The 24,219-nt window shown below is 46.1% G+C and overlaps 2 protein-coding genes across 4 annotated transcripts in view; one reads left to right on the top strand and one right to left on the bottom strand.

Moving 5' to 3' along the window:
* LOC139471136 (double-stranded RNA-binding protein Staufen homolog) overlaps positions 1–10,339 on the top strand; it is a 36,911-nt gene extending 26,572 nt beyond the window's left edge. Inside the window, exons 14-17 of one of the 3 annotated variants that reach the window (XM_071253407.1) lie at positions 711–791; positions 1,978–2,078; positions 6,743–6,915; positions 8,388–10,339. In XM_071253407.1, coding sequence (XP_071109508.1) covers positions 711–791; positions 1,978–2,078; positions 6,743–6,915; positions 8,388–8,469 — 437 coding nt within the window. In that variant the 3' untranslated portion in view covers positions 8,470–10,339. Of the gene's footprint in view, positions 1–710; positions 792–1,977; positions 2,088–6,742; positions 6,916–8,387 lie in introns of all 3 variants that reach the window. The other 2 variants (XM_071253398.1, XM_071253415.1) reach the window with 2 other exon arrangements.
* A 552-nt stretch (positions 10,340–10,891) lies between these two features.
* On the bottom strand, positions 10,892–22,439 carry LOC139458591 (uncharacterized). The gene is made up of 4 exons (XM_071240022.1): positions 21,655–22,439; positions 12,880–13,026; positions 12,107–12,284; positions 10,892–11,291 (listed from the first exon to the last, which is right to left on the bottom strand). The coding sequence occupies exons 1-4, from the start codon at positions 21,917–21,919 to the stop codon at positions 11,273–11,275; spliced, it is 609 nt and encodes a 202-aa protein (XP_071096123.1). The 5' UTR covers positions 21,920–22,439; the 3' UTR covers positions 10,892–11,272.
* Positions 22,440–24,219: the final 1,780 nt, after the last annotated feature.

The following is a 24,219-nucleotide window of genomic DNA, read 5'->3' as shown; positions in this document are numbered from 1 at the left end:
CGTTTACCTGAGTTTGGTGAAGGGATACAATGTGATATTGTTTCTGTTGAATACAAACACGTTTTTGTTGCAAATGTATGGATTCTTTTTAATAGACAGGGTATATAAATTAACACTGATACTATCAGTGGGGTCGTATTATAGACCATAGTAAGCTCTCTATTGTATGTTACCGAGAGTGTAACGAAGGTGTCAAGCGCTGGGAAGGAGCTTGCGAGAGTCAGTTGTAGACCTGTTTACGTCATTACATAAACATGAAATGGTCGTTTGACAGCTGCTGTTGCTACAGTGCTCTAAACATTAAATAAAAACAGTCACTCGGCCAAATAAAATAAATTTGTCGGGGGGGATTGGCCGTGAGTCAGGAGGGGATGATAATCTAGCAATTAATTTATTATGGCCATTAGAGTTCACATTACACGAGAACTTCACCTGGGTCATGGTAATTCTGCACTTGTCATGTTACACGAGAGGAAGAACTTCACCTGGGTCATGGTAATTCTGCACTTGTGTCATGTTACACGACCGAATCCCCAAAGGAAAAGGATGTTTGTGAATCCAGTACACACAAATGTATAGAATGGTCACAGAAAAAATGTATGTTGTGTCCCTATATCTCTTTTAATAGGTTTAGTTTCTTGTAACATAGAAATAACAGGCAAAATAACTTTAGTATTGTCAGTGGCATTCTGATCTTTGTCTGTTTTCAGCTTCTCTTGGAGGCATCACGAAGACAGGTCGCCAGCTCGTACCGGGGCTGCTGCTTATTCCCCAAGCCGGCATGGGCCAAGGTTAGTTCCTTCCAACTTCTCACATAGATGTAACTTTCCTTACCTATGATATTCTCGCATAGATGTGACTGGACCAGAGTTACTTCCTTTACCTACGATCTTCTCACATTGATTTTACTGGACCGGAGTTACTTCCCTTACCTACGATCTTTTCACATTGATTTGACTGGACCAGAGTAACTTCCCTTACCTACAAAGATTCGGGTTCGATTCCCCACATGGGTACAGTGTGTGAAGTCCATTTCTGGTGATATTGCTGGAATATAGCTAAAAGCGGCATCAAACCCTACTCATTCACTCACTCATCGTTGATTAAGGTTGTAATGTTCGCTGCTGCGGTGACTGTGACTTCATTGATAGCCCTGCTATGGTAACGGTTACTTCGTTGTAATGTTTGCTGCTGCGGTGACTGTGACTTCCTTGATAACCCTGCTATGGTAACGGTTACTTCGTTGTAATGTTCGCTGCCGCGGTGACTGTGACTTCATTGATAGCCCTGCTACTTCGTTGTAATGTTCGCTGCTTCGGTGACTGTGACTTCATTGATAGCCCTGCTATGGTAACGGTTACTTCGTTGTAATGTTCGCTGCTTCGGTGACTGTGACTTCATTGATAGCCCTGCTATGGTAACGGTTACTAAGTTGTTATGTTCGCTGCTTCGATGACTGTGACTTCATTGATAGCCCTGCTATGGTAACGGTTACACTGTTGTAATGTTCGCTGCTTCGGTGACTGTGACTTCATTGATAGCCCTGCTATGGTAACGTTTACTCCGTTGTAATGTTCGCTGCTTCGGTGACTTTGGCTTCATTGATAGCCCTGCTATGGTAACGTTTACTTCATTGTAATGTTTGCTGCTGCAGTGACTGTGACTCCATTGATAGCCCTGCTATGGTAACGGTTACTTCGTTGTAATGTTCACTGCTTCGGTGACTGTGACTTCATTGATAGCCCTGCTATGTTAAGGGTTACTTTGTTGATTGCGTGTCATCATACCTCAACAGCATGGGATGTTGCTCGGAATATCAACCACTGACTAAAACTCTCTGACCAGACTTTATTATTGACAGCCTTCAGTGATACAACTGGAACAGTTCTGACTGGCGCTTATCGCTTTCTATGCAGATAATGGTGACTATCTTTAAACCATGGCACAACATGTTGACATTGATTCCGATGTTTGCAGGTATGGGCAGCCCTCTGGGTCCGATCCGCCCCGAGCAGCAGCTCCGTGAGCTGGCTGCACGCAACAACTTCCAAGTGCAGTTTGACGATTTCTCAGGCCAGGTACCTCTGGTACTCAGTTTTGTGTCACTTTCATCACTAACCAACCCATGTATAGCCACCAACCCCATGTATAGCCCCTAGCCTATGTATAGCCACCAACCCATGTATAGCCCCTACCCCATGTATAGCCACCAACCCATGTATAGCCACCAACCCCATGTATAGCCCCTAGCCCATGTATAATCCCCTAGCCTATGTATAGCCACCAACCCCATGTATAGCCCCTCGCCCATGTATAGCCACCAACCCATGTATAGCCCCTAGCCCATGTATAATCCCCTAGCCTATGTATAGCCACCAACCCCATGTATAGCCCCTCGCCCATGTATAGCCCCTAGCCTATGTATAGCCACCAACCCATGTATAGCCCCTACCCCATGTATAGCCACCAACCCATGTATAGCCCCTAGCCCATGTATAATCCCCTAGCCTATGTATAGCCACCAACCCATGTATAGCCCCTCGCCCATGTATAGCCACCAACCCATGTATAGCCATAACCCATGTATAGCCCCTAGCCCATGTATAGCCCCTAGCCCATGTATAGCCACCAACCCATGTATAGCCACCTACCCATGTATAGCCACCAACCCATGTATAGCCCCTAGCCCATGTATAGCCACCAACCCCATGTATAGCCCCTAGCCTATGTATAGCCCCTACCCCATGTATAGCCACCAACCCATGTATAGCCACCAACCCATGTAAAGCCCCTAGCCCATGTATAGCCCCTAGCCTATGTATAGCCAACAACCCATGTATAGCCACCAACCCATGTATAGCCAACAACCCATGTATAGCCACCTACCCATGTATAGCCACCAACCCATGTATAGCCCCTAGCCCATGTATAGACACCAACCCCATGTATAGCCCCTAGCCTATGTATAGCCCCTACCCCATGTATAGCCACCTACCCATGTATAGCCACCAACCCATGTATAGCCCCTAGCCCATGTATAGCCACCAACCCCATGTATAGCCCCTACCCCATGTATAGCCACCAACCCATGTATAGCCACCAACCCATGTATAGCCCCTAGCCTATGTATAGCCACCAACCCATGTATAGCCACCAACCCATGTATAGCCCCTAGCCTATGTATAGCCACCAACCCATGTATAGCCACCAACCCATGTATAGCCCCTAGCCCATGTATAGCCCCTAGCCTATGTATAGCCACCAACCCATGTATAGCCCCTACCCCATGTATAGCCACCAACCCATGTATAGCCACCAACCCCATGTATAGCCCCTAGCCCATGTATAATCCCCTAGCCTATGTATAGCCACCAACCCCATGTATAGCCCCTCGCCCATGTATAGCCACCAACCCATGTATAGCCCCTAGCCCATGTATAATCCCCTAGCCTATGTATAGCCACCAACCCCATGTATAGCCCCTCGCCCATGTATAGCCCCTAGCCTATGTATAGCCACCAACCCATGTATAGCCACCAACCCATGTATAGCCCCTAGCCCATGTATAATCCCCTAGCCTATGTATAGCCACCAACCCATGTATAGCCCCTCGCCCATGTATAGCCACCAACCCATGTATAGCCATAACCCATGTATAGCCCCTAGCCCATGTATAGCCCCTAGCCCATGTATAGCCACCAACCCATGTATAGCCCCTAGCCCATGTATAGCCACCAACCCATGTAAAGCCCCTAGCCCATGTATAGCCACCAACCCCATGTATAGCCACCAACCCCATGTATAGCAACCAACCCATGCATAGCCACCAACCCATGTATAGCCCCTAGCCCATGTATAGCCACCAACCCCATGTATAGCCCCTAGCCCATGTATAGCCACCAACCCATGTATAGCCATAACCCATGTATAGCCCCTAGCCCATGTATAGCCCCTAGCCTATGTATAGCCACCAACCCATGTATAGCCATAACCCATGTATAGCCCCTAGCCCATGTATAGCCCCTAGCCCATGTATAGCCACCAACCCCATGTATAGCCCCTAGCCCATGTATAGCCACCAACCCATGTATAGCCACCAACCCATGTATAGCCCCTAGCCCATGTATAGCCACCAACCCATGTATAGCCACCAACCCATGTATAGCCACCAACCCATGTATAGCCACCATCCCATGTATAGCCCTAGCCCATGTATAGCCACCAACCCATGTATAGCCACCAACCCATGTATAGCCCCTAGCCCATGTATAGCCCCTAGCCCATGTATAGCCACCAACCCATGTATAGCCACCAACCCATGTATAGCCACCATCCCATGTATAGCCCCTAGCCTATGTATAGCCACAAACCCCATGTATAGCCCCTAGCCCATGTATAGCCACCAACCCATGTATAGCCACCAACCCATGTATAGCCCCTAGCCTATGTATAGCCACCAACCCCATGTATAGCCCCTAGCCTATGTATAGCCACCAACCCATGTATAGCCCCTAGCCTATGTATAGCCACCAACCCATGTATAGCCCCTAGCCCATGTATAGCCACCAACCCATGTATAGCCCCTAGCCCATGTATAGCCCCTAGCCTATGTATAGCCACCAACCCATGTATAGCCACCAACCCATGTATAGCCACCATCCCATGTATAGCCCCTAGCCTATGTATAGCCACCAACCCCATGTATAGCCCCTAGCCCATGTATAGCCACCAACCCATGTATAGCCACCAACCCATGTATAGCCCCTAGCCCATGTATAGCCACCAACCCATGTATAGCCACCAACCCATGTATAGCCACCAACCCATGTATAGCCACCATCCCATGTATAGCCCCTAGCCCATGTATAGCCTCCAACCCATGTATAGCCACCAACCCATGTATAGCCCCTAGCCCATGTATAGCCCCTAGCCCATGTATAGCCACCAACCCATGTATAGCCCCTAGCCTATGTATAGCCACCATCCCATGTATAGCCCCTAGCCTATGTATAGCCACCAACCCCATGTATAGCCCCTAGCCCATGTATAGCCACCAACCCATGTATAGCCACCAACCCATGTATAGCCCCTAGCCTATGTATAGCCACCAACCCCATGTATAGCCACCAACCCATGTATAGCCACCAACCCATGTATAGCCCCTAGCCTATGTATAGCCACCAACCCCATGTATAGCCCCTAGCCCATGTATAGCCACCAACCCATGTATAGCCACCAACCCATGTATAGCCCCTAGCCTATGTATAGCCACCAACCCCATGTATAGCCCCTAGCCTATGTATAGCCACCAACCCATGTATAGCCCCTAGCCTATGTATAGCCACCAACCCATGTATAGCCCCTAGCCCATGTATAGCCACCAACCCATGTATAGCCCCTAGCCCATGTATAGCCCCTAGCCTATGTATAGCCACCAACCCATGTATAGCCACCAACCCATGTATAGCCACCATCCCATGTATAGCCCCTAGCCTATGTATAGCCACCAACCCCATGTATAGCCCCTAGCCCATGTATAGCCACCAACCCATGTATAGCCCCTAGCCCATGTATAGCCACCAACCCATGTATAGCCACCAACCCATGTATAGCCACCAACCCATGTATAGCCCCTAGCCCATGTATAGCCACCAACCCATGTATAGCCACCAACCCATGTATAGCCACCAACCCATGTATAGCTCCTAGCCCATGTATAGCCCCTAGCCCATGTATAGCCACCAACCCATGTATAGCCCCTAGCCTATGTATAGCCACCATCCCATGTATAGCCCCTAGCCTATGTATAGCCACCAACCCCATGTATAGCCCCTAGCCCATGTATAGCCACCAACCCATGTATAGCCACCAACCCATGTATAGCCACCAACCCATGTATAGCCCCTAGCCTATGTATAGCCACCAACCCATGTATAGCCACCAACCCCATGTATAGCCCCTAGCCCATGTATAGCCACCAACCCATGTATAGCCACCAACCCCATGTATAGCCCCTAGCCCATGTATAGCCACCAACCCATGTATAGCCACCAACCCATGTATAGCCCCTAGCCTATGTATAGCCACCAACCCCATGTATAGCCCCTAGCCCATGTATAGCCACCAACCTACGTATAGCCACCAACCCATGTATAGCCCCTAGCCCATGTATAGCCACCAACCCCATGTATAGCCCCTAGCCTATGTATAGCCACCAACCCCATGTATAGCCCCTAGCCCATGTATAGCCACCAACCTACGTATAGCCACCAACCCATGTATAGCCCCTAGCCCATGTATAGCCACCAACCCCATGTATAGCCCCTAGCCCATGTATAGCCACCAACCTACGTATAGCCACCAACCTGCATATAGCCACCAACTATCTTTACCGATAGATGACTAATTTGGTCCTCGACTAGTGTATTATCAGGTCAATTAAATTTGCTATAATTGGGTCATCTCATGATTTTAGCCATCGCCATGTTGGTATTTCACAGCTGATGTTATGTGTGTGTCTGTGCACTCCTGCTATAGGATGTACAAGTTAGGATTGCGTCCACAGTGTCAGTATTTGCTCAATGTCCGCTTAATCACAGTCTGTCTTGATACCACTCTACAGTCGGGGTGTTGCTTGCCACTGAGCAATGTGACGTTGCTGTTACGCTGCTGACGGGATATTTCAATGTGGTATTGTTCAGGATGAAGTGCTATGCTCTAACTGTTGTGCTATTGGTTCCAGAACAACAGTAAGGAGCACCTGAGCCGCCTGTCGCTGTCTACCACCCCCCCTCAGGTTCACCACGGCTCCGGACCCACCCCCGAATCCTCCCGGGACAAAGCTTCCATGGATGCTCTCAAAGTGTTGTCCGATATGGGCTACTACATCGAGGACAAGACGCACATCGGAGATGGGTGAGTCACAGATAGGGAGTCAGGTGGGGATGGGGGGAGTCATGTGGAGAGGGGGGTGTCTATTGGGGAGGGGATGTGTCACGTGTTGAGGGGATGAGTCACGTGTTGAGGGGATGAGTCACGTGGTGAGGAGATGTGTCACGTGGGGAGGGGATGTCACGTGGGGAGGGGATGTGTCACGTGGGGAGGGGATGTCACGTTGGGAGGGGATGTGTCACGTGAGGAGGGGATGTCACGTTGGGAGGGGATGTCATGTGGTGAGGGGATGTGTCACGTGGTGAGGGGATGTCACGTGGGGAGGGGATGTGTCACGTGGGGAGGGGATGTGTCACGTGGGGAGGGGATGTGTCACGTGGGGAGGGGATGTGTCACGTGCGGAGGGGATGTGTCACGTGGGGAGGGGATGTGTCACGTGGGGAGGGGATTTTTTCACGTGGGGAGGGGATGTGTCACGTGGGGAGGGGATGTCACGTGGGGAGGGGATGTGTCACGTGGTGAGGGGATGTGTCACGTCGGGAGGGGATGTGTCACGTGGTGAGGGGATGAGTCATGTGGGGAGGGGATGAGTCATGTGGGAAGGGGATGTGTCACGTGGTGAGGGGATGTGTCACGTGGTGAGGGGATGTGTCACGTGAGGAGGGTTGAGTGTCGTGGGGAGGGGATGTGTCACGTAGGGAGGGGTTGAGTCACGTGGTGAGGGGATGTGTCACGTGGGGAGGGGATGTGTCACGTTGTGAGGGGATGTGTCATGTGGTGAGGGGATGTCATGTGGGGAGGGGATGTGTCACGTGGTGAGGGGATGTGTCACGTGGGGAAGGGATGTGTCACGTGGGGAGGGGATGTGTCACGTGGAGAGGGGTTGAGACACGTGAGAAAGGGATGTGTCACGTGGGGAGGGGTTGAGTGTCGTGGGGAGGGGATTTGTCGCGTGGGGAGGAGTTGAGTCACGTCGGGAGGGGGATGAGTCACGTGGGGAGGGGATGTCACGTGGGGAGGGGATGTGTCACGTGGGGTGGGGATGTGTCACGTGGTGAGGGGATGTGTTACGTGGTGAGGGGATGTGTCACGTGGTGAGGGGATGTCATGTGGGGAGGGGATGTCACGTGGGGAGGGGATGTCACGTGGGGAGGGGATGTGTCACGTGGTGAGGGGATGAGTGTCGTGGGGAGGGGATGTGTCACGTGGGGAGGAGTTGAGTCACGTCGGGAGGGGATGAGTCACCTGGGGAGGGGATGTGTCACGTTGTGAGGGGATGTGTCACGTGAGGAGGGTTGAGTGTCGCGGGGAAGGGATGTGTCACGCGGGGAGGGGTTGAGTCACGTGGGGAGGGGATGTGTCACGTGGGGAGGGGATGTGTCACGTGGGAAGGGGTTGAGTCACTTGGGAAAGGGTTGTGTCTTATTTCAGTGCGTCATTCAGCTATTTATTCCACAGAGAGTTTGAGTGACATGTATCTGGTGTTTGTGTTTCAGCCTGCAGATCAAGTCTGAGATCAACACCAGCATCCCGCCACCGACACTGGGCGGGGCAACAAGCCAGCTGATGAAGGAGTAGTCCCTGGCTGCAGCCTTGTCTTGTGTTCATGTGGAGTACAAACTGAAGCATCGAGATCACAATCAAAACTCCGTACTCAAGTGCAGATATTTGGACCAAGAATTAAGTGCTCATTCTCGGAATCGGTGTACTTGGGTTCAGGAAAGATCCCATATTAAAAACTTTATTTAGCCAGGTGCAAAAAAAGGACAATTATTGCTATTCTCTAAATAATTGTGCATAATAAGAAATTGTGCAAGACAAGGTTGCAAGCTGCCTGCCGCTGTCGTTTCAATCTTTGTACTTTTCTAGATATGCATCTGTAGCCCTGTGCTCTCTATTGTGGATTATCTCCATGCATAGGAGCTTGATCAGTGTACCTACATGGTAATCTGCACAGACCTGTGCTACGTTAATCAAAGTAGACATTTTGCCCTGGAGGTATGGTCAAAGGGGAGACAACTGTTTAAAGAGGGGTAACTCTTGACTAAAACGATTCAGTTTCATTGATAAATGCAGTGCTTCTAACATTGCTACTTCCAGTGGTTTTATGTCGACACAAAGAGTTTTTTAAAAGTTTTACAAAATATTAATGTTGCACTAATATTGTTTGGTGATGCTGTCTCGACCCTGTGTCCCCAGTTGTTGTCTTCCCTTTGCTATCCAGCATGAATGTACACTGCTTTTCTCATCAGCCTTTGTGAGAGTGCACAGTTTATTTTATGTGTTTCTAAAGGAAGGAAAGTGCAAAGCAAGAAAGCTGAGTGAACCTCACATGTTGAGGTCATGCAGGAAACTGAGGGCAAAAACAGGATTTGGTGCTTTATGTGGAGGGAGTATTTGGAGAGATACTGCAAGGCTTATCAAAGGTTGACAGCCCATTGTTCTCTAATCGGTATTTAGCCCATGTTGTTCGACATTGCCCTTTGACAGATGACCACGTGACTCCCATCATTGTGCGTGAACATTATGTTGTAGTGGTTCCTCATCGTTTCCTGGTGATCTTCAAAGGGCCCGAAATGCTGATGTTTTCATGCTCTATTTCTATATCGACTCCTAGATCTAAAACCCCCTTCGTTGCTTGATTCAGACAAATTGTTTCCTTGTTTTGACTTGTATGAAGATAATGAATATCAATCAAACGACTTTCAATATGTCTTCGATGCAGCCCGTCGCTCTCATGTTGAACACCTTAACAGAACAAAAATTGTCAACGGCTAAATTCATATGATCAAATTAAACAAGTTGTCTGAAGAAAGTTTTCTTTTATTAGTTTTGAGTTATACTTTTTTACGCGAGATCTAGTTGTTTTGGGTCGATATATGTTACGGCATTTATTATTTTCAGTGTCCTTGTTTTATGGTAATTCCCAGCCTTGTACTGACTGGGTATTCACCAGCTATGTTTTCTTACCAATGGATGTAGGCCAGAAATGAAGCGTCAAGCAAAATTTGCAGTTATTTTATTTTGTCATATTTTGGATGATGCTCACTTGTCAGAATTTGATAACTTTACCAGACAGGAGCAAACATAGACTCCATGTTGCCAACGACACTGAATGTTTAGAAGCAGATCAAGCATTTCTGGGTCTGTACGCTGTTCCTTGGTCTGGTAAAATCGACCTCTCCCTTTGAATGTTATGTTCTGTGCTGGGCGGCGCTGAAAGGGCACCTGTATTCGGATCTGGTTTTCCCTATGCCTGCCAGTACTTGTGGTACTTGTTATGTTGAGGGTTACTAATTCTTCCATTGGTAAGGAGTTCGTGGGCTTAGTGTGTTTTGCTGTTGTAATACCTTTGCTAACTATTTTGTCAGTATTCTGCAATAGGAAAACACACTTCTTCACTAAATAGTCAGCTATTTGTCAAAATAAAAAATTATTGACATAGCTGGAAAAAGAGTTGTGTGTTTGTTTTATGCTTGTCTGCAATACAGTCCAAAACAATCCATTGTTCAACGTGGTAAGCTACAATGCACACAGTCGGGGTACGCTGTGACACACTCAACGAATCGGACCACCTATCTGTTTGGTTACCTTTTACAACCAGCATAGGCTGCTGCTCACAACAGCTGACTATTGATATAAATCTCAGAGATTGATAATCGTTGTTAACTTAATAACGATCAATTATCGATAAATATTGCAGAAGTAACTTGACTTTGAGCAAATATGCAAAAAGCTCAGACAAAACAACATATTTCACATCACTGGTGAGTGGTGACACGTTTTTGCATGTATTACTTCGTGGACATTCAAGATAAAACCTAATCAATGGCTTGCTGTCCTCGGCAGTGGTCAAAAACAAGTCTGCTTAATTAAAACTTTATTTCATAACAAAAGTTGTGTGAGATATTATTAAGATGACACAATTTTCATATCATAATCATTAAAATTTCTTCCCATCGACGATAATTCTGATTATCCATCTTGGGGCCACATGGAATCTGATGATGCATCGAAGCATTGATCAATCTTGCACAGATATTAACATCAACTGCTGCAATACTGCCATGTTTGACAAGCCTCCCCTTGCACAAAGTGATCTTAGTGATCGTAACTATCATACTTTAATATAGACTTACTAAAGCCTTAGTGCTACGATCGCTTTGTGCAAGTGCGCCCAGTTCCCCAGCACTCCATCTTACTCCTACAGGTAGAGTAGGAACAACGTGCTAGTATGGTAATATAGTCTATTTACATCAAGTGTTTATTAATGATTAACATAATCTACATGCTCTGAACAGCAGGTGCGTGACGGGACCGTCCATTGTATTTGTAATGTCCTCTGTACAAAGGGAGAACACTCCAGGGACGGGGACTTGAGTCATATTTCTGTGTATTCCCTGGAAGAAAGGAGACAACAGGCTGCAGTCTAGCATTTGTGGGAGTGGGTGGCACTATGTGGTGATGTGAATGAGTCTTAACACTCTGGAAACCTGAAACACGTCTGACACAATGCTGTGGAGCCGGACACAAGGACAAGGAGGATTGTTTCCTCTGCTTACCCATAATGAAAAAGAATTTAAGGATGTCAATTTCTGTAATATTTAAACACCACTTTAATGTGTAAGTATATAGTCCGAAACCTTATTTCCTCATAATACAGAAGTTGACCACCATAAACATCCTTATGTGTATCTCTCCTAAATGCCTTTTTAAGACTTGCTACCCATAACCTGAGGGGACTGATGGTACTCTGGGTGATGACGTGTTTGACTTAAGCTACTCACCTTCTGATGGTACTCTGGATGATGACGGGTTTGACAGAAGCTACTCACCTTCTTATGGTATACACTGGATGATGGCGTGTTTGACTGAAGATACTCATATTCTGATGGTACATTGTCTAATGACTTGTTTGACTGAAGCTACTCACCCTCTGATGGTACTCTGGATGATGACGGGTTTGACAGAAGCTACTCACCTTCTGATGTTACTCTGGATGATGACGTGTTTGACAGAAGCTACTCACCTGATGGTACTCTTGATGATGATGGGTTTGACAGAAGCTACTCACCTTCTGATGTTACTCTGGATGATGACGTGTTTGACAGAAGCTACTCACCTGATGGTACTCTTGATGATGACGGGTTTGACAGAAGCTACTCACCTTCTGATGGTACTCTGGATGAGGACGGGTTTGACAGAAGCTACTCACCTTCTGATGGTACACAGGGCAAGGGATCCCGAGGCTACACTGAACACCATTGCGATGGTCTCGATGACAAAGCTCCATGACAGCCGACAGACAAGGTGATGCAGCGACGACAACGACAACATGTAACGTTCCCCATAGTTTGTAGCGTAGATGCTGACGGCAAACAGCAGCATGAATGCTGCACAAGATGTCACGAAAGTCAGTGGTCAGTGTACACCAGCAATATAGATCTTATTACATGGCATTCCTTCTACGCTACGGACAAACGTTTTTTTCTGAAATTTCTTCACTGAGGAGTGTTTGCAGACCACCACTAACTGTCGTGATATATACCACAAAGCGAGAATTGACAATCACCCGACGTTTTATGACCCGTGAAGATTCGGGGTAGAATAGGTCTTCAGCAACCCAAGCTTGCCGTAACATCCTAGCCCAATTATCCATCGTATCCCACTGGATTGTCCAGGCTCGATTATTTACAGACCGCTGGAATATTGCTGAGTGCGGCGTTTAACAACAAACAATCAATCATATTACTCTTGTATCATGACATAATTAGTTATAGTCATGGCATGACAGATACACAAAATCATAGAATCTGTTATGATAATTAAAATGAACTCTCACAGATACACTCATTAATCACTCGCGTCTTGGAGGATTGCCTAGGCAGTACTTTGGGCTATAAAAGCATTTATTTGCAGAACATGTCGATGAGTCACTATCACTCTCACTCAGAGGATACTTACTCACAAACCTGTTATTTGTCTTACCATCAAGGAAGGACATCATGACGAAGCCGGCAACAATTCTTCGACTGTTGCAGAAGGGGTTGAAGTGGTAGAGCAGCTTCATCAGCGCTGACAGCAAGGCTCCCCCGAAACTCAGGCATACCAGAATCTGCACACACAACAGCCATCCTGCAACATGGGAATGTCACGGTGTCACTGACAACGTAGATCACCCACGACGTGACACTGACAACAGCCTACACACACAAAACCCAAAGACCTTGTCGCCAAGACTGAAATTTCTCTCTTGAGACTTGTCCAGTGATTTCTTCAAATTATGTTATGCAACTTCACAAGCTTTTGAAGGCCTAGCCTGAAACGTGTTTGTTGGAATATGTCTCGTCATTTCAGGGAAGGCTTTTAAAAGGCCACGAACAAACTCATTTCAGATCTATCATTAAGCCAATGCTACTTTACGTGAGTAATGAATGCGTATGGTTTTACGCCGATCTTAGCAGTATTCCTGCAATATCACGACGGGGGATGTCAGGGATCGAACCCGGGTCTTCGGCGTGACAAGCGAACGCTGTAACCTCTAGGCTACCCGACCGCCCCACTCCTTTCAGTACTTTAAAGGTCCACGAACAACAGCAAAATGACAAAATCCTAAGGACTCTTGAACTGACTCCCTCACAGCAAACAACAAATGGATGCCTTCATCCAAATCCTTTTCAGTCTCAGAACAGTAAGTCCTGATCATATTCTCAAGAGTCTGAGGAAACCTCTCCAAAGCTCTTTGAGGTTCAGGATGATACGCACTAGACTTAATCTGTTGGAAAACACCTGACATGAAATAAGAGCCCTGATCTGACTCAATTGTCCTAGGCAAACCAACCATGACCAAAGCCCCTATAATAACCTGAGATGTAATTGTCCATAAAGGAATAGCCTCTGGAAACCTTGTGGAAGCACACAAGATATACACATGCACAAAAGTTAAGCGCCACCCACAATATTTGTGAGCTGTTACTTTTGGCACTTAATGATGACTATTATAATGAGATGTACGATTGTTATAAGCCATATATGTAAACCTCATGTGATGCAAAAGTGGTCCTAAAAAGTGTTCCAAAAGAATATGAGCAGAAAGGAATTTTATCGAAGACCAGAAATTGAAGGATTAGAAAACATTAAAAACCTTTTTTTTGTCATGTAACTGTCATGATATCAGCAGACCATATCAGGTGTCACATAGACACCCTAGGGAGTGTAGAGTCTATTGCAAGACAGACACGTCAGTAACGTGTGTATGATCCACGGACATTGACCACAGCTTCAACCCTACGCCTCATACTCAAAACAAGTCGTTGAATGCTTCTCTGAGGCAAACGGATCCATTCTTCATGAAGTGCGGCTTCAGGTCCAGCGAGATTTTGAACTGGGGGATCACGACGTCTGATTTTCCGGCCAAGAATGTCCCAGAGATGCTCAATCGGATTAAGATCCGGACTACAGACCGGCCAAGGAAGAGTGGCAATAGCTTCTTGACGCAAATAAGCCCAAACTGCCCGAGATCTTTGTGGTCTAGCATTGTCGTCCATGTAAATAGGTCTTGTCTGATGAGGATGGTTGTCAAAATGAGGGACTACCACGGCATCTTGGTATTGTTGGCCATTCAGGTTTCCACGAATTGTCACCAGCGGAAGTTTGCAGCCAAAGGAAACACAACCACATATCATGACAGACCCCCGCCACATGCTAAAGTCTTCTGGGTGTTCCTTGGTGCAAAACGAGTGTTCCGTTGCCTCCAAACACGTATTCGACCATCAACAGTTCGTAGCAGGATTCGACACTCGTCAGACCAATGGATCCTTCTCCAGCTGGCCTAGTTCCATCGACTACGGGCACGACACCAAATCAGACGATTCCGCATGTGCCTCTGTCAGTTGAGGACGTTTTACTGGTCTCCTGGCGTTATAACCAGCGGCTCTGAGGCGACGCCTTACGGTCAGAGAGAGAGTCTCTGATAGGTAATCCACTGCAGTCTTAAATCTGTTGAAGTGGCAAATGGATTTCGTCTGACTATCCTGAAAAGACGTCTATCCTTTTTGTTAGAGGTCTTTCTTGGCCTACCAGACCTATGCCTGTCATTGACATCATTGGTTTGACCATGTTTGACAATCAAATGAGTGATAAAACTGTGATGACGACCCATTTGTCTTGCAATGGCCCTGCATGACATGCCAGCATTTGTGATGCCTATCACTTGCCATCTTTCAGCGTTCGTTAACTTTCTCCTCACCATGGCTTATTGGAAGGGGAATCTCACACAGGAGCAAAATACAGCCATGTGTCTGAAACTTGAATTTCACTATTTATAGGGTAGGGGAACTGCAGCAACACGTAAAGCACGCTTTCCTTGTGGTATCTGGACAAATTTGGGTTCATGAAACTATGGAAGCCTAATTCAGTCATACATCATCATATTTCGTATTTCTGATCAAGAAACTATGAATATAGTGGCGCTTAACCTTTGTGCATGTGTATAGTAAGCATGTTCCGATTTCATTGATTTTCTGCAGCCTGTACAGTTGTGGACTTGATATTCCAGTCAATAGACTGTTACAATAGTTGATTCTCGACAAAAACAAGAGATCGTACCATAGTTACAGATGCGTCTTTGGTGATCAGATGACGAATTGCACCAATGTTTCTCAGATGGTGATAGTGAGCGAGTGAGTGAGTTGGGTTTAACGCCACTTTGAACAGTATTCCAGTTATATCACGGCGTGTCAGCTCAATGTGGGAGGAAAGTCCGAAGTGATCCAGCTCTAAGAAGTTAACCACTTAGGTGAAACCCACGAGCACGGGTATACTGACAAACCTAGAAACAAAATCGGGGCGAACCGGTTTCAAACCCACAATCATAGGTTTCTGGCGTGCCCAAGGGACGCGACTCTGCACAGCGAATCGCGGCGCCTTAGACGACTTGGCCACCCGTGCCCCCGGTCTAACAGTGTCTAACAGTACAGCTTGTGGGAACAGTACCTGTAGATAGGCTCAGGTTTGCAATTTTAGTGATTCCTGGAAGCAGGACGTCCCTTGTCAAAACAAGTCAAACTTTGTCCCGACGTATTGTGGACAAGCAAGATCATCGCAGACAGATCCAAAAATATGACATAGGGGAGTGATTTTATCTGTGAAAAATCAAGGTTAAACCCATTCCCATGTGGAAGTATTACATCAGATGTTTTACCCAGCAGAAGGATCACAGTTGAGAACAGTTTCTATGGATTTGTGGAATTTGTAGTAATCTCTAGATTGAGATATTTAGGTTTCATCTTGTTATCACACTAACAACGTTTCTAGAAGAGTTGAAGATTTGTCTTTGAATTTCTAATCTGGATTTCCGGAAGAGACGTTCAGGTGCTCGCCTCTTGGCATTAGCATCCTTGACCTCAGGGGTGTACCAAGGACACCGAGGCCAGGTTATGTCTGGTCTTCTTGCATCTCAGTGGTGAATGTTGAGAACATCTATCAGTGAAGATCTATCAGTGTTCTGTTGAAAACAGTGACGAGTTCATTTACATAATCCGGGGGACACCTTCCCGAGGCAAGGGAGTTAACTGACTATAAAAATCCAATTTCCACCCTTGCCGAACTAGGCTTGAAATATGAAGTTATATAATGGCTGGACTAACGAGTCTATGCATAGTCCAATCAAAATCGCGAAACGAAATCGATATCCGGTTCGTAAACTGCCGTGCATATTTCGATCGTTTGCAGGATTTGTAAAGCATGTGTACCGACTCAGTTATTTTCCAAATCTTTTCATGTTTTTGATTATGGTGCTCACGTGATTTGATGCACTTCCCGAAGTAAGACCCGTTGTATTACAATATAGATCTTGAAACTGCACTTTTAAAGTCAGTTAACTCCCTTGACTCGGGAAGATGTCCGGGGGACTGCAGGAAAGTGAACTCATTATGAAGTCATCTTTGAAAGCCTGATGGTCGAGTGTCTTTTGGGTGCGTTCCTATACCTCCTTCAGGGGTGGAAAAGGGTTAACCTCCTTCAAAGGTGGTATAGGGTTAACCTCCTCCAGAGGTGGAATATCTTTTACCTCCAACAGTGGTGGAATAGGGTTAACCTCCAACAGTGTTGGAATAGGGTTAACCTCCTTCAGAGGTGGAATAGGGTTAACCCCCTACAGTGGTAGAATAGGGTTAACCTCCTTCAAAGGTGGTATAGGGTTAACCTCCTCCAGAGGTGGAATATCTTTTACCTCCAACAGTGGTGGAATAGGGTTAACCTCCAACAGTGTTGGAATAGGGTTAACCTCCTTCAGAGGTGGAATAGGGTTAACCCCCTACAGTGGTAGAATAGGTTTTACCTTCTTCAGAGGTGAAAAAGGGTTAACCTCCTACAGTGGTGGAATAGGGTTCACCTCCTACAGTGGTGGAATAGGGTTAACCTCCTACAGTGGTGGAATAGGGTTAACCTCCTTCAGAGGTGGAATACGGTTAACCTCCTACAGTGGCGGAAAAGGATTAACCTCCTTCAGAGGTGGAATAGGGTCAACTTCCTACATTGGTGGAATAGGGTTAACCCCCTACAGTGGTTGAATAGGTTTTACCTCCTACAGTGGTGGAATAGGGTTAACCTCCTTCAGAGGTGGAATAGGGTTAACCTCCTAGAGTGGTGGAATAGGGTTAACCCCCAACAGTGGTGGAATAGGGTTAACCTCCTTCAGAGGTGGAATAGGGTTAACCTCCTACAGTGGTGTAATAGGGTTAACCCCCTACAGTGGTGGAATAGGGTTCAACTCCTACAGAGGCGGAAAAGGGTTAACCTCCTTAAGAGGTGGAATAGGGTCAACCTTAAGAGTGGTGGAATAGGGTTAACCTCCTATAGTGGCGGAAAAGGGTTAGCATCCTTCAGAGCTGGAATAGGGTTAACCTCCTAGAGTGGTGGAATAGGGTTAACCTCCTACAGTGGTGGAATAGAGTTAACCTACTTCAGAGGTGGAATAGGGTTAACCTCCTAGAGTGGTGGAATAGGGTTAACCCCCAACAGTGGTGGAATAGGGTTAACCTCCTTCAGAGGTGGAATAGGGTTAACCTCCTACAGTGGTGGAATAGGGTTAACCTCCTACAGTGGTGGAATAGGGTTCACCTCCTACAGTGGCGGAAAAAGGTTAACCTCCTTCAAAGGTGGAATAGGGTCAACCTCCAAGAGTGGTGGAATAGGGTTAACCTCCTACAGTGGCGGAAAAGGGTTAGCCTCCTTCAGAGGTGGAGTAGGGTCAACATCCTTCAGAGGTGGAATAGGGTTAAACCCCTACAGTGGTGGAATAGGGTTAACCTCCTTCAGAGGTGGAATACGGTTAACCTCCTTCAGAGGTGGAAAAGGGTTAACCTCCTAGAGTGGTGGAATAGAATTAACCCCCAACAGTGGTGGAATAGGGTTAACCTCCTTCAGAGGTGGAATAGGGTTAACCTCCTACAGTGGTGGAATAGGGTTAACCTCCTACAGTGGCGGAAAAGGGTTAACCTCCTTCGGAGGTGGAATAGGGTCAACCTCCAAGAGTGGTGGAATAGGGTTAACCTCCTACAGTGGCGGAAAAGGGTTAGCCTCCTTCAGAGGTGGAATAGGGTCAACCTCCTTCAGAGGTGGAATAGGGTTAACCCCCTACAGTGGTGGAATAGGGTTAACCTCCTTAAGAGGTGGAATACGGTTAACCTCCTTCAGAGGTGGAAAAGGGTTAACCTCCTAGAGTGGTGAAATAGAATTAACCCCCAACAGTGGTGGAATAGGGTTAACCTCCTTCAGAGGTGGAATAGGGTTGACCTCCTACAGTGGTGGAATAGGGTTAACCTCCTACAGTGGTGGAATAGGGTTAACCTTCTTAAGAGGTGGAATAGGGCTAACCTCCTTCAGAGGTGGAATAGGGTTAACCTCCTTCAGAGGTGGAATAGGGTTAACCTCCTTCAGAGGTGGAATAGGGTTAACCTCCTACAGTGGTGGAATAGGGTTAACCTTCTTAAGAGGTGGAATAGGGCTAACCTCCTTCAGAGGTGGAATAGGGTTAACCTCCTAGAGTGGTGGAATAGGATTAACCTCCTTCAGAGGTGGAATAGGTTCAACTTCCTACAGTGGTGGAATAGGGTTAACCTCCTACAGTGGTGGAATAGGGTTAACCTCCTTCAGAGGTGGAATAGGTTCAACTTCCTAGAGTGGTGGAATAGGTTTTACCTCCTACAGTGGTGGAATAGGGTTAACCTCCTTCAGAGGTGGTATAGGGTTAACCTCCTAGAGTGGTGGAATAGGGTTAACCCCCAACAGTGGTGGAATAGGGTTAACCTCCTTCAGAGGTGGAATAGGGTTAACCTCCTACAGTGGTGGAATAGGGTTAACCTTCTACAGTGGTGGAATAGGGTTAACCTCCTACAGTGGCGGAAAAGGGTTAACCTCCTTCGGAGGTGGAATAGGGTCAACCTCCAAGAGTGGTGGAATAGGGTTAACCTCCTACAGTGGCGGAAAAGGGTTAGCCTCCTTCAGAGGTGGAATAGGGTCAACCTCCTTCAGAGGTGGAATAGGGTTAACCCCCTACAGTGGTGGAATAGGGTTAACCTCCTTAAGAGGTGGAATACGGTTAACCTCCTTCAGAGGTGGAAAAGGGTTAACCTCCTAGAGTGGTGAAATAGAATTAACCCCCAACAGTGGTGGAATAGGGTTAACCTCCTTCAGAGGTGGAATAGGGTTGACCTCCTACAGTGGTGGAATAGGGTTAACCTCCTACAGTGGTGGAATAGGGTTAACCTTCTTAAGAGGTGGAATAGGGCTAACCTCCTTCAGAGGTGGAATAGGGTTAACCTCCTTCAGAGGTGGAATAGGGTTAACCTCCTTCAGAGGTGGAATAGGGTTAACCTCCTACAGTGGTGGAATAGGGTTAACCTTCTTAAGAGGTGGAATAGGGCTAACCTCCTTCAGAGGTGGAATAGGGTTAACCTCCTAGAGTGGTGGAATAGGATTAACCTCCTTCAGAGGTGGAATAGGTTCAACTTCCTACAGTGGTGGAATAGGGTTAACCTCCTACAGTGGTGGAATAGGGTTAACCTCCTTCAGAGGTGGAATAGGTTCAACTTCCTAGAGTGGTGGAATAGGTTTTACCTCCTACAGTGGTGGAATAGGGTTAACCTCCTTCAGAGGTGGTATAGGGTTAACCTCCTAGAGTGGTGGAATAGGGTTAACCCCCAACAGTGGTGGAATAGGGTTAACCTCCTTCAGAGGTGGAATAGGGTTAACCTCCTACAGTGGTGGAATAGGGTTAACCTTCTACAGTGGTGGAATAGGGTTCACCTCCTACAGTGGCGGAAAAGGGTTAACCTCCTTCAGAGGTGGAATAGGGTCAACCTCCAAGAGTGGTGGAATAGGGTTAACCTCCTACAGTGGCGGAAAAGGGTTAGCCTCCTTCAGAGGTGGAATAGGGTTAACCCCCTACAGTGGTGGAATAGGGTGAACCTCCTTCAGAGGTGGAATAGGTTCAACTTCCTAGAGTGGTGGAATAGGTTTTACCTCCTACAGTGGTGGAATAGGGTTAACCTCCTTCAGAGGTGGTATAGGGTTAACCTCCTAGAGTGGTGGAATAGGGTTAACCCCCAACAGTGGTGGAATAGGGTTAACCTCCTTCAGAGGTGGAATAGGGTTAACCTCCTACAGTGGTGGAATAGGGTTAACCTCCTACAGTGGCGGAAAAGGGTTAACCTCCTTCAGAGGTGGAATAGGGTCAGCCTCCTACAGGAATGAGCTTTGAGGTCAGACATTTGGTGATCCTTGGCGTGAACATGGTGAACAGGGTTATCATAACCTGAAAGTTCTGAGTGTGTTGTCGATGTTATGTTCTGTGTTTGATGTTGATGTTATGTTCTGTGTGACGTTGGTTATATGTCTTTTGTGTGATGTTGATGTTATGTGTACGGTGTTGATGTTATGTTCTGTGTTTGATGTTGATGTTATATGTTCTGTGTGATGTTGGTGGTATGTCTTTTGTGTGATGTTGATGTTATGTGTATGGTGTTGATGTTCCGATTGTGATGTTGATGTTATGTTCTGTGTGATGTTGATGTTATATTCTGTGTGATGTTGATGTTATGTTATATTCTCTACGCGTTGTTGATGGCATGTTCTGTGTGATGTTATGTTCTGAGTGTGATGTTGATGTTATGTTCTGTGTGTGATGTTGATGTTATGTTCTGTGTGACGTTGGTGGTATGTCATTTGTGTGATGTTGATGTTATGTGTACGGTGTTGATGTTGAGTTCTTTGTGATGTTATGTTCTGTGTGTGATGTTGATGTTATGTTCTGTGTGTGATGTTGATGTTATGTTCTATGTGATGTTGGTGGTATGTCTTGTGTGATGTTGATGTCCTGTGTGATGTTGATGTTCCGATTGTGATGTTGATGTTATGTTCTGTGTGATGTTGGTGGTATGTCTTATGTGATGTTGATGTCCTGTGTGATGTTGATGTTCCGATTGTGATGTTGATGTTATGTTCTGTGTGATGTTGATGTTATGTTCTGTGTGATGTTGATGTTATGTTATATTCTCTACGTGATGTTGATGGCATGTTCTGTGTGATGTTGATGTTATGTTATATTCTCTACGTGATGTTGATGTCTTGTGTGTGATGTTGATGTTATGTCCTGTGTGTGATGTTGGTGTTACGTTCTGTGTGATGATGGTGGTATGTCCTGTATGTGATGTTACGTTCTGAATGTGATGTTGATGTTATGTAATGAAGTTCGAGACGTACCTGGTACATGACGTATGGTCAAACATTCAACAATGCCCGTTGTGTTCTTCACGCATGTCCGCCACAGCCCTTCAAACCGCTGCTCTCCGCCGAAGTGGCGATGGTCGTGCCACGCCCCTGTCATCCCCCCGTCCACACGTCTGTGGTCTTGGATAAGGACGCTCCAGTGACGGCTGTACAGACCAATCGCATGTAATACCGCCGTCAGTACTGACACTAACGCTGAGAACTCGTTGCCCATCACAGACACGAAGCAAGTTGCCATTGAATCAGGACGACCTCAGTGTGTCACAATGATGGCTCCAAGATGTAGAAAATCTGATCACTGTTCTGTACATATACTCCTGGAGCAGGTCGATGAGCCTACGGGATGCCCCACGTATAATCAAGGATGGGATGGGGTGGGCTGGCGTGGGGTCGGGGTATCTGGCCCTTGTATGGCTTCACGTGGACTTCAAGAGTACGTACTCAAGTATGCTGACCAATATCATGCACGTATTCTCAGAGGTGGGGTCTGGCCATTTTATGCTTCAGGAGCAGGTCTCCAAGTCTTATATGCTCGACGTATACTCCACCAGCAGGTGCCCGACGCGTGTTCACTGTACGTACACTCAAGGAGCAGATGTCTGGCCCTTGTGAGCTGCAGGTATACTCCACGAGAAGGTGCCCGAAGGTGTATTGGCAAAACGTATACTCCAAGAGCAGGTGCCCGACCCTTGAAAGCAGAGAGTATACCCCCCTCACTGTTCGTCTTCACCGAGAGCACCGCACAAAGACTGGAGGATATGATGTTGCACATTCCGACACATTATGTAATAACAACTTTTTCTTTAACTGCTTAACATACAGTAAAGTTGGGCGTAAATTAAGGGAAATCCGCGGAAGAGTGTGACATTCAGTAGGGAAGTGTGTGGGTATTTTGTAGTCATGTGAGATGAGACAAGTTATCGGGGATTCCCCACGTCCGCCATGTGACATTGCTATTCTAAAGTAGAACAGATACATGGCGTCATCAGTTTCTCTTCGCAGCTGTAATATTTCCTCGTAGTCTACATCCTAGCTGTCATGTGACTGGACCTGGGCGTGTCTCCTGGGGGTTGGAGGGTGGGGGTCTTTGTTCAAGCCGCAGTCGTGGTATCATTTGTTGTTTATATTTTGTGATTGATAAAAACAGTTTAAATAATTCGACATAACTATCTGTATACTTTGTTTCTTATGTTGATCTCGTGTGCTGTCTAAATAGGCTACAGATCACAACTTCGCGGGGTTTTTTTCTAATTGACTACGCTGTATGGTGTAACTTGTTCTTCAGTGATTTTATTTTAATACAAGACATCCGCTACAGGATTCGGAATGGTTTTGTTTGTGAACCAGATATAACACACAAATATAATAACATCATCAGCATTCCTAACTGTGAACAACTGAGCATTTCGTGCTGGCGGCTGAATTAATGGGGTGTTTGACCCCTACACATGTAAACGAAACTGTTCGTTCAACATCTTATGATAGAAACTGAAACACGTAGTGGCATTGCAGTGTTCACCTTCACGAAGAAATGTTCGTGTTTCGCGCAGAGAGACCATGGATATAATAGATTATATGGTCACTGGCCCATAAAAATCAAAACACGCACAAGATGTGCTGCATGCGTGTTTTGCACGCAATGCATGTGTCTGCTAATATCAGTACATCAAAAAGAAATAAGAAACACATCCAAGTTAAAGATGAATCGAAATTTGGAATTCCCAATTGTAAAAATAGATATATCTCAGCTTGATGGCGCTCTCAACTCCAAATAGTGATTGGCTAGCAGGTTCAAATCACGTCACGTGTCCGTCGTCTGCACCGTATAGTCAAATTAGTCATCATGTCGAAGAAACGGCAAAGAACATTGCCTGATTTTCGCGACTGTCCAGTTGGCAAAGCTCATAGTATTGAGGACCCGTGATACAAGTCTATTTTCTTCCCGCCAACGTTCTTGCGTCTTGAATGTAGCCATAATAATTACGCGATCTACAGCTTACACTGGCTGTAATCTAAATTTAGGCTAAACTACATTTACCATTTAACTTGTATTTCCTGCACTCTTTCATATGCACAGGTAAAGATTTCAAATTGTTCAATAGTTGTTCAAATTTTCTCCTAGGTCTACCCTTGATTCAGTTGAAACATAGCCAATATCATATTAAGTTGAAAGAATTTTGATAAAAGAATCGGAAGAAATTGTTTAAAACTGACATCAATGAAGAATATTATTCCAATTTTGTGTTATTTTAGTTGCAGCTTTTGCTTTTAAAATTATTATTATTATTTAAGCATAAGTGATGCACTTTGGTACAACTGATTGCTATTGCTATTCCTGTTACTTTAACATAAAGCAGGGTTAGAAATTGGCACGAGTCCTGTAGTCCTTGCCAAACTGCCTAATGGTTAAGGTATCATAAGGACTAGTAGTAATTTGCCATTTTTAAGGGTTTTGCTATATATTATCATTATAAGGACTAGTGTTAGTTTCTACCCCTGTAAAGCATACTTGTTTACTCCTGACATTCCAAAATATAT

Source organism: Haliotis cracherodii, unplaced genomic scaffold (assembly GCF_022045235.1).
Source record: "Haliotis cracherodii isolate W230 unplaced genomic scaffold, xgHalCrac1.p SCAF_1, whole genome shotgun sequence".
NCBI classification, from domain to species: domain Eukaryota; kingdom Metazoa; phylum Mollusca; class Gastropoda; order Lepetellida; family Haliotidae; genus Haliotis; species Haliotis cracherodii.
This window is presented reverse-complemented; position numbering and strand designations above follow the sequence as displayed.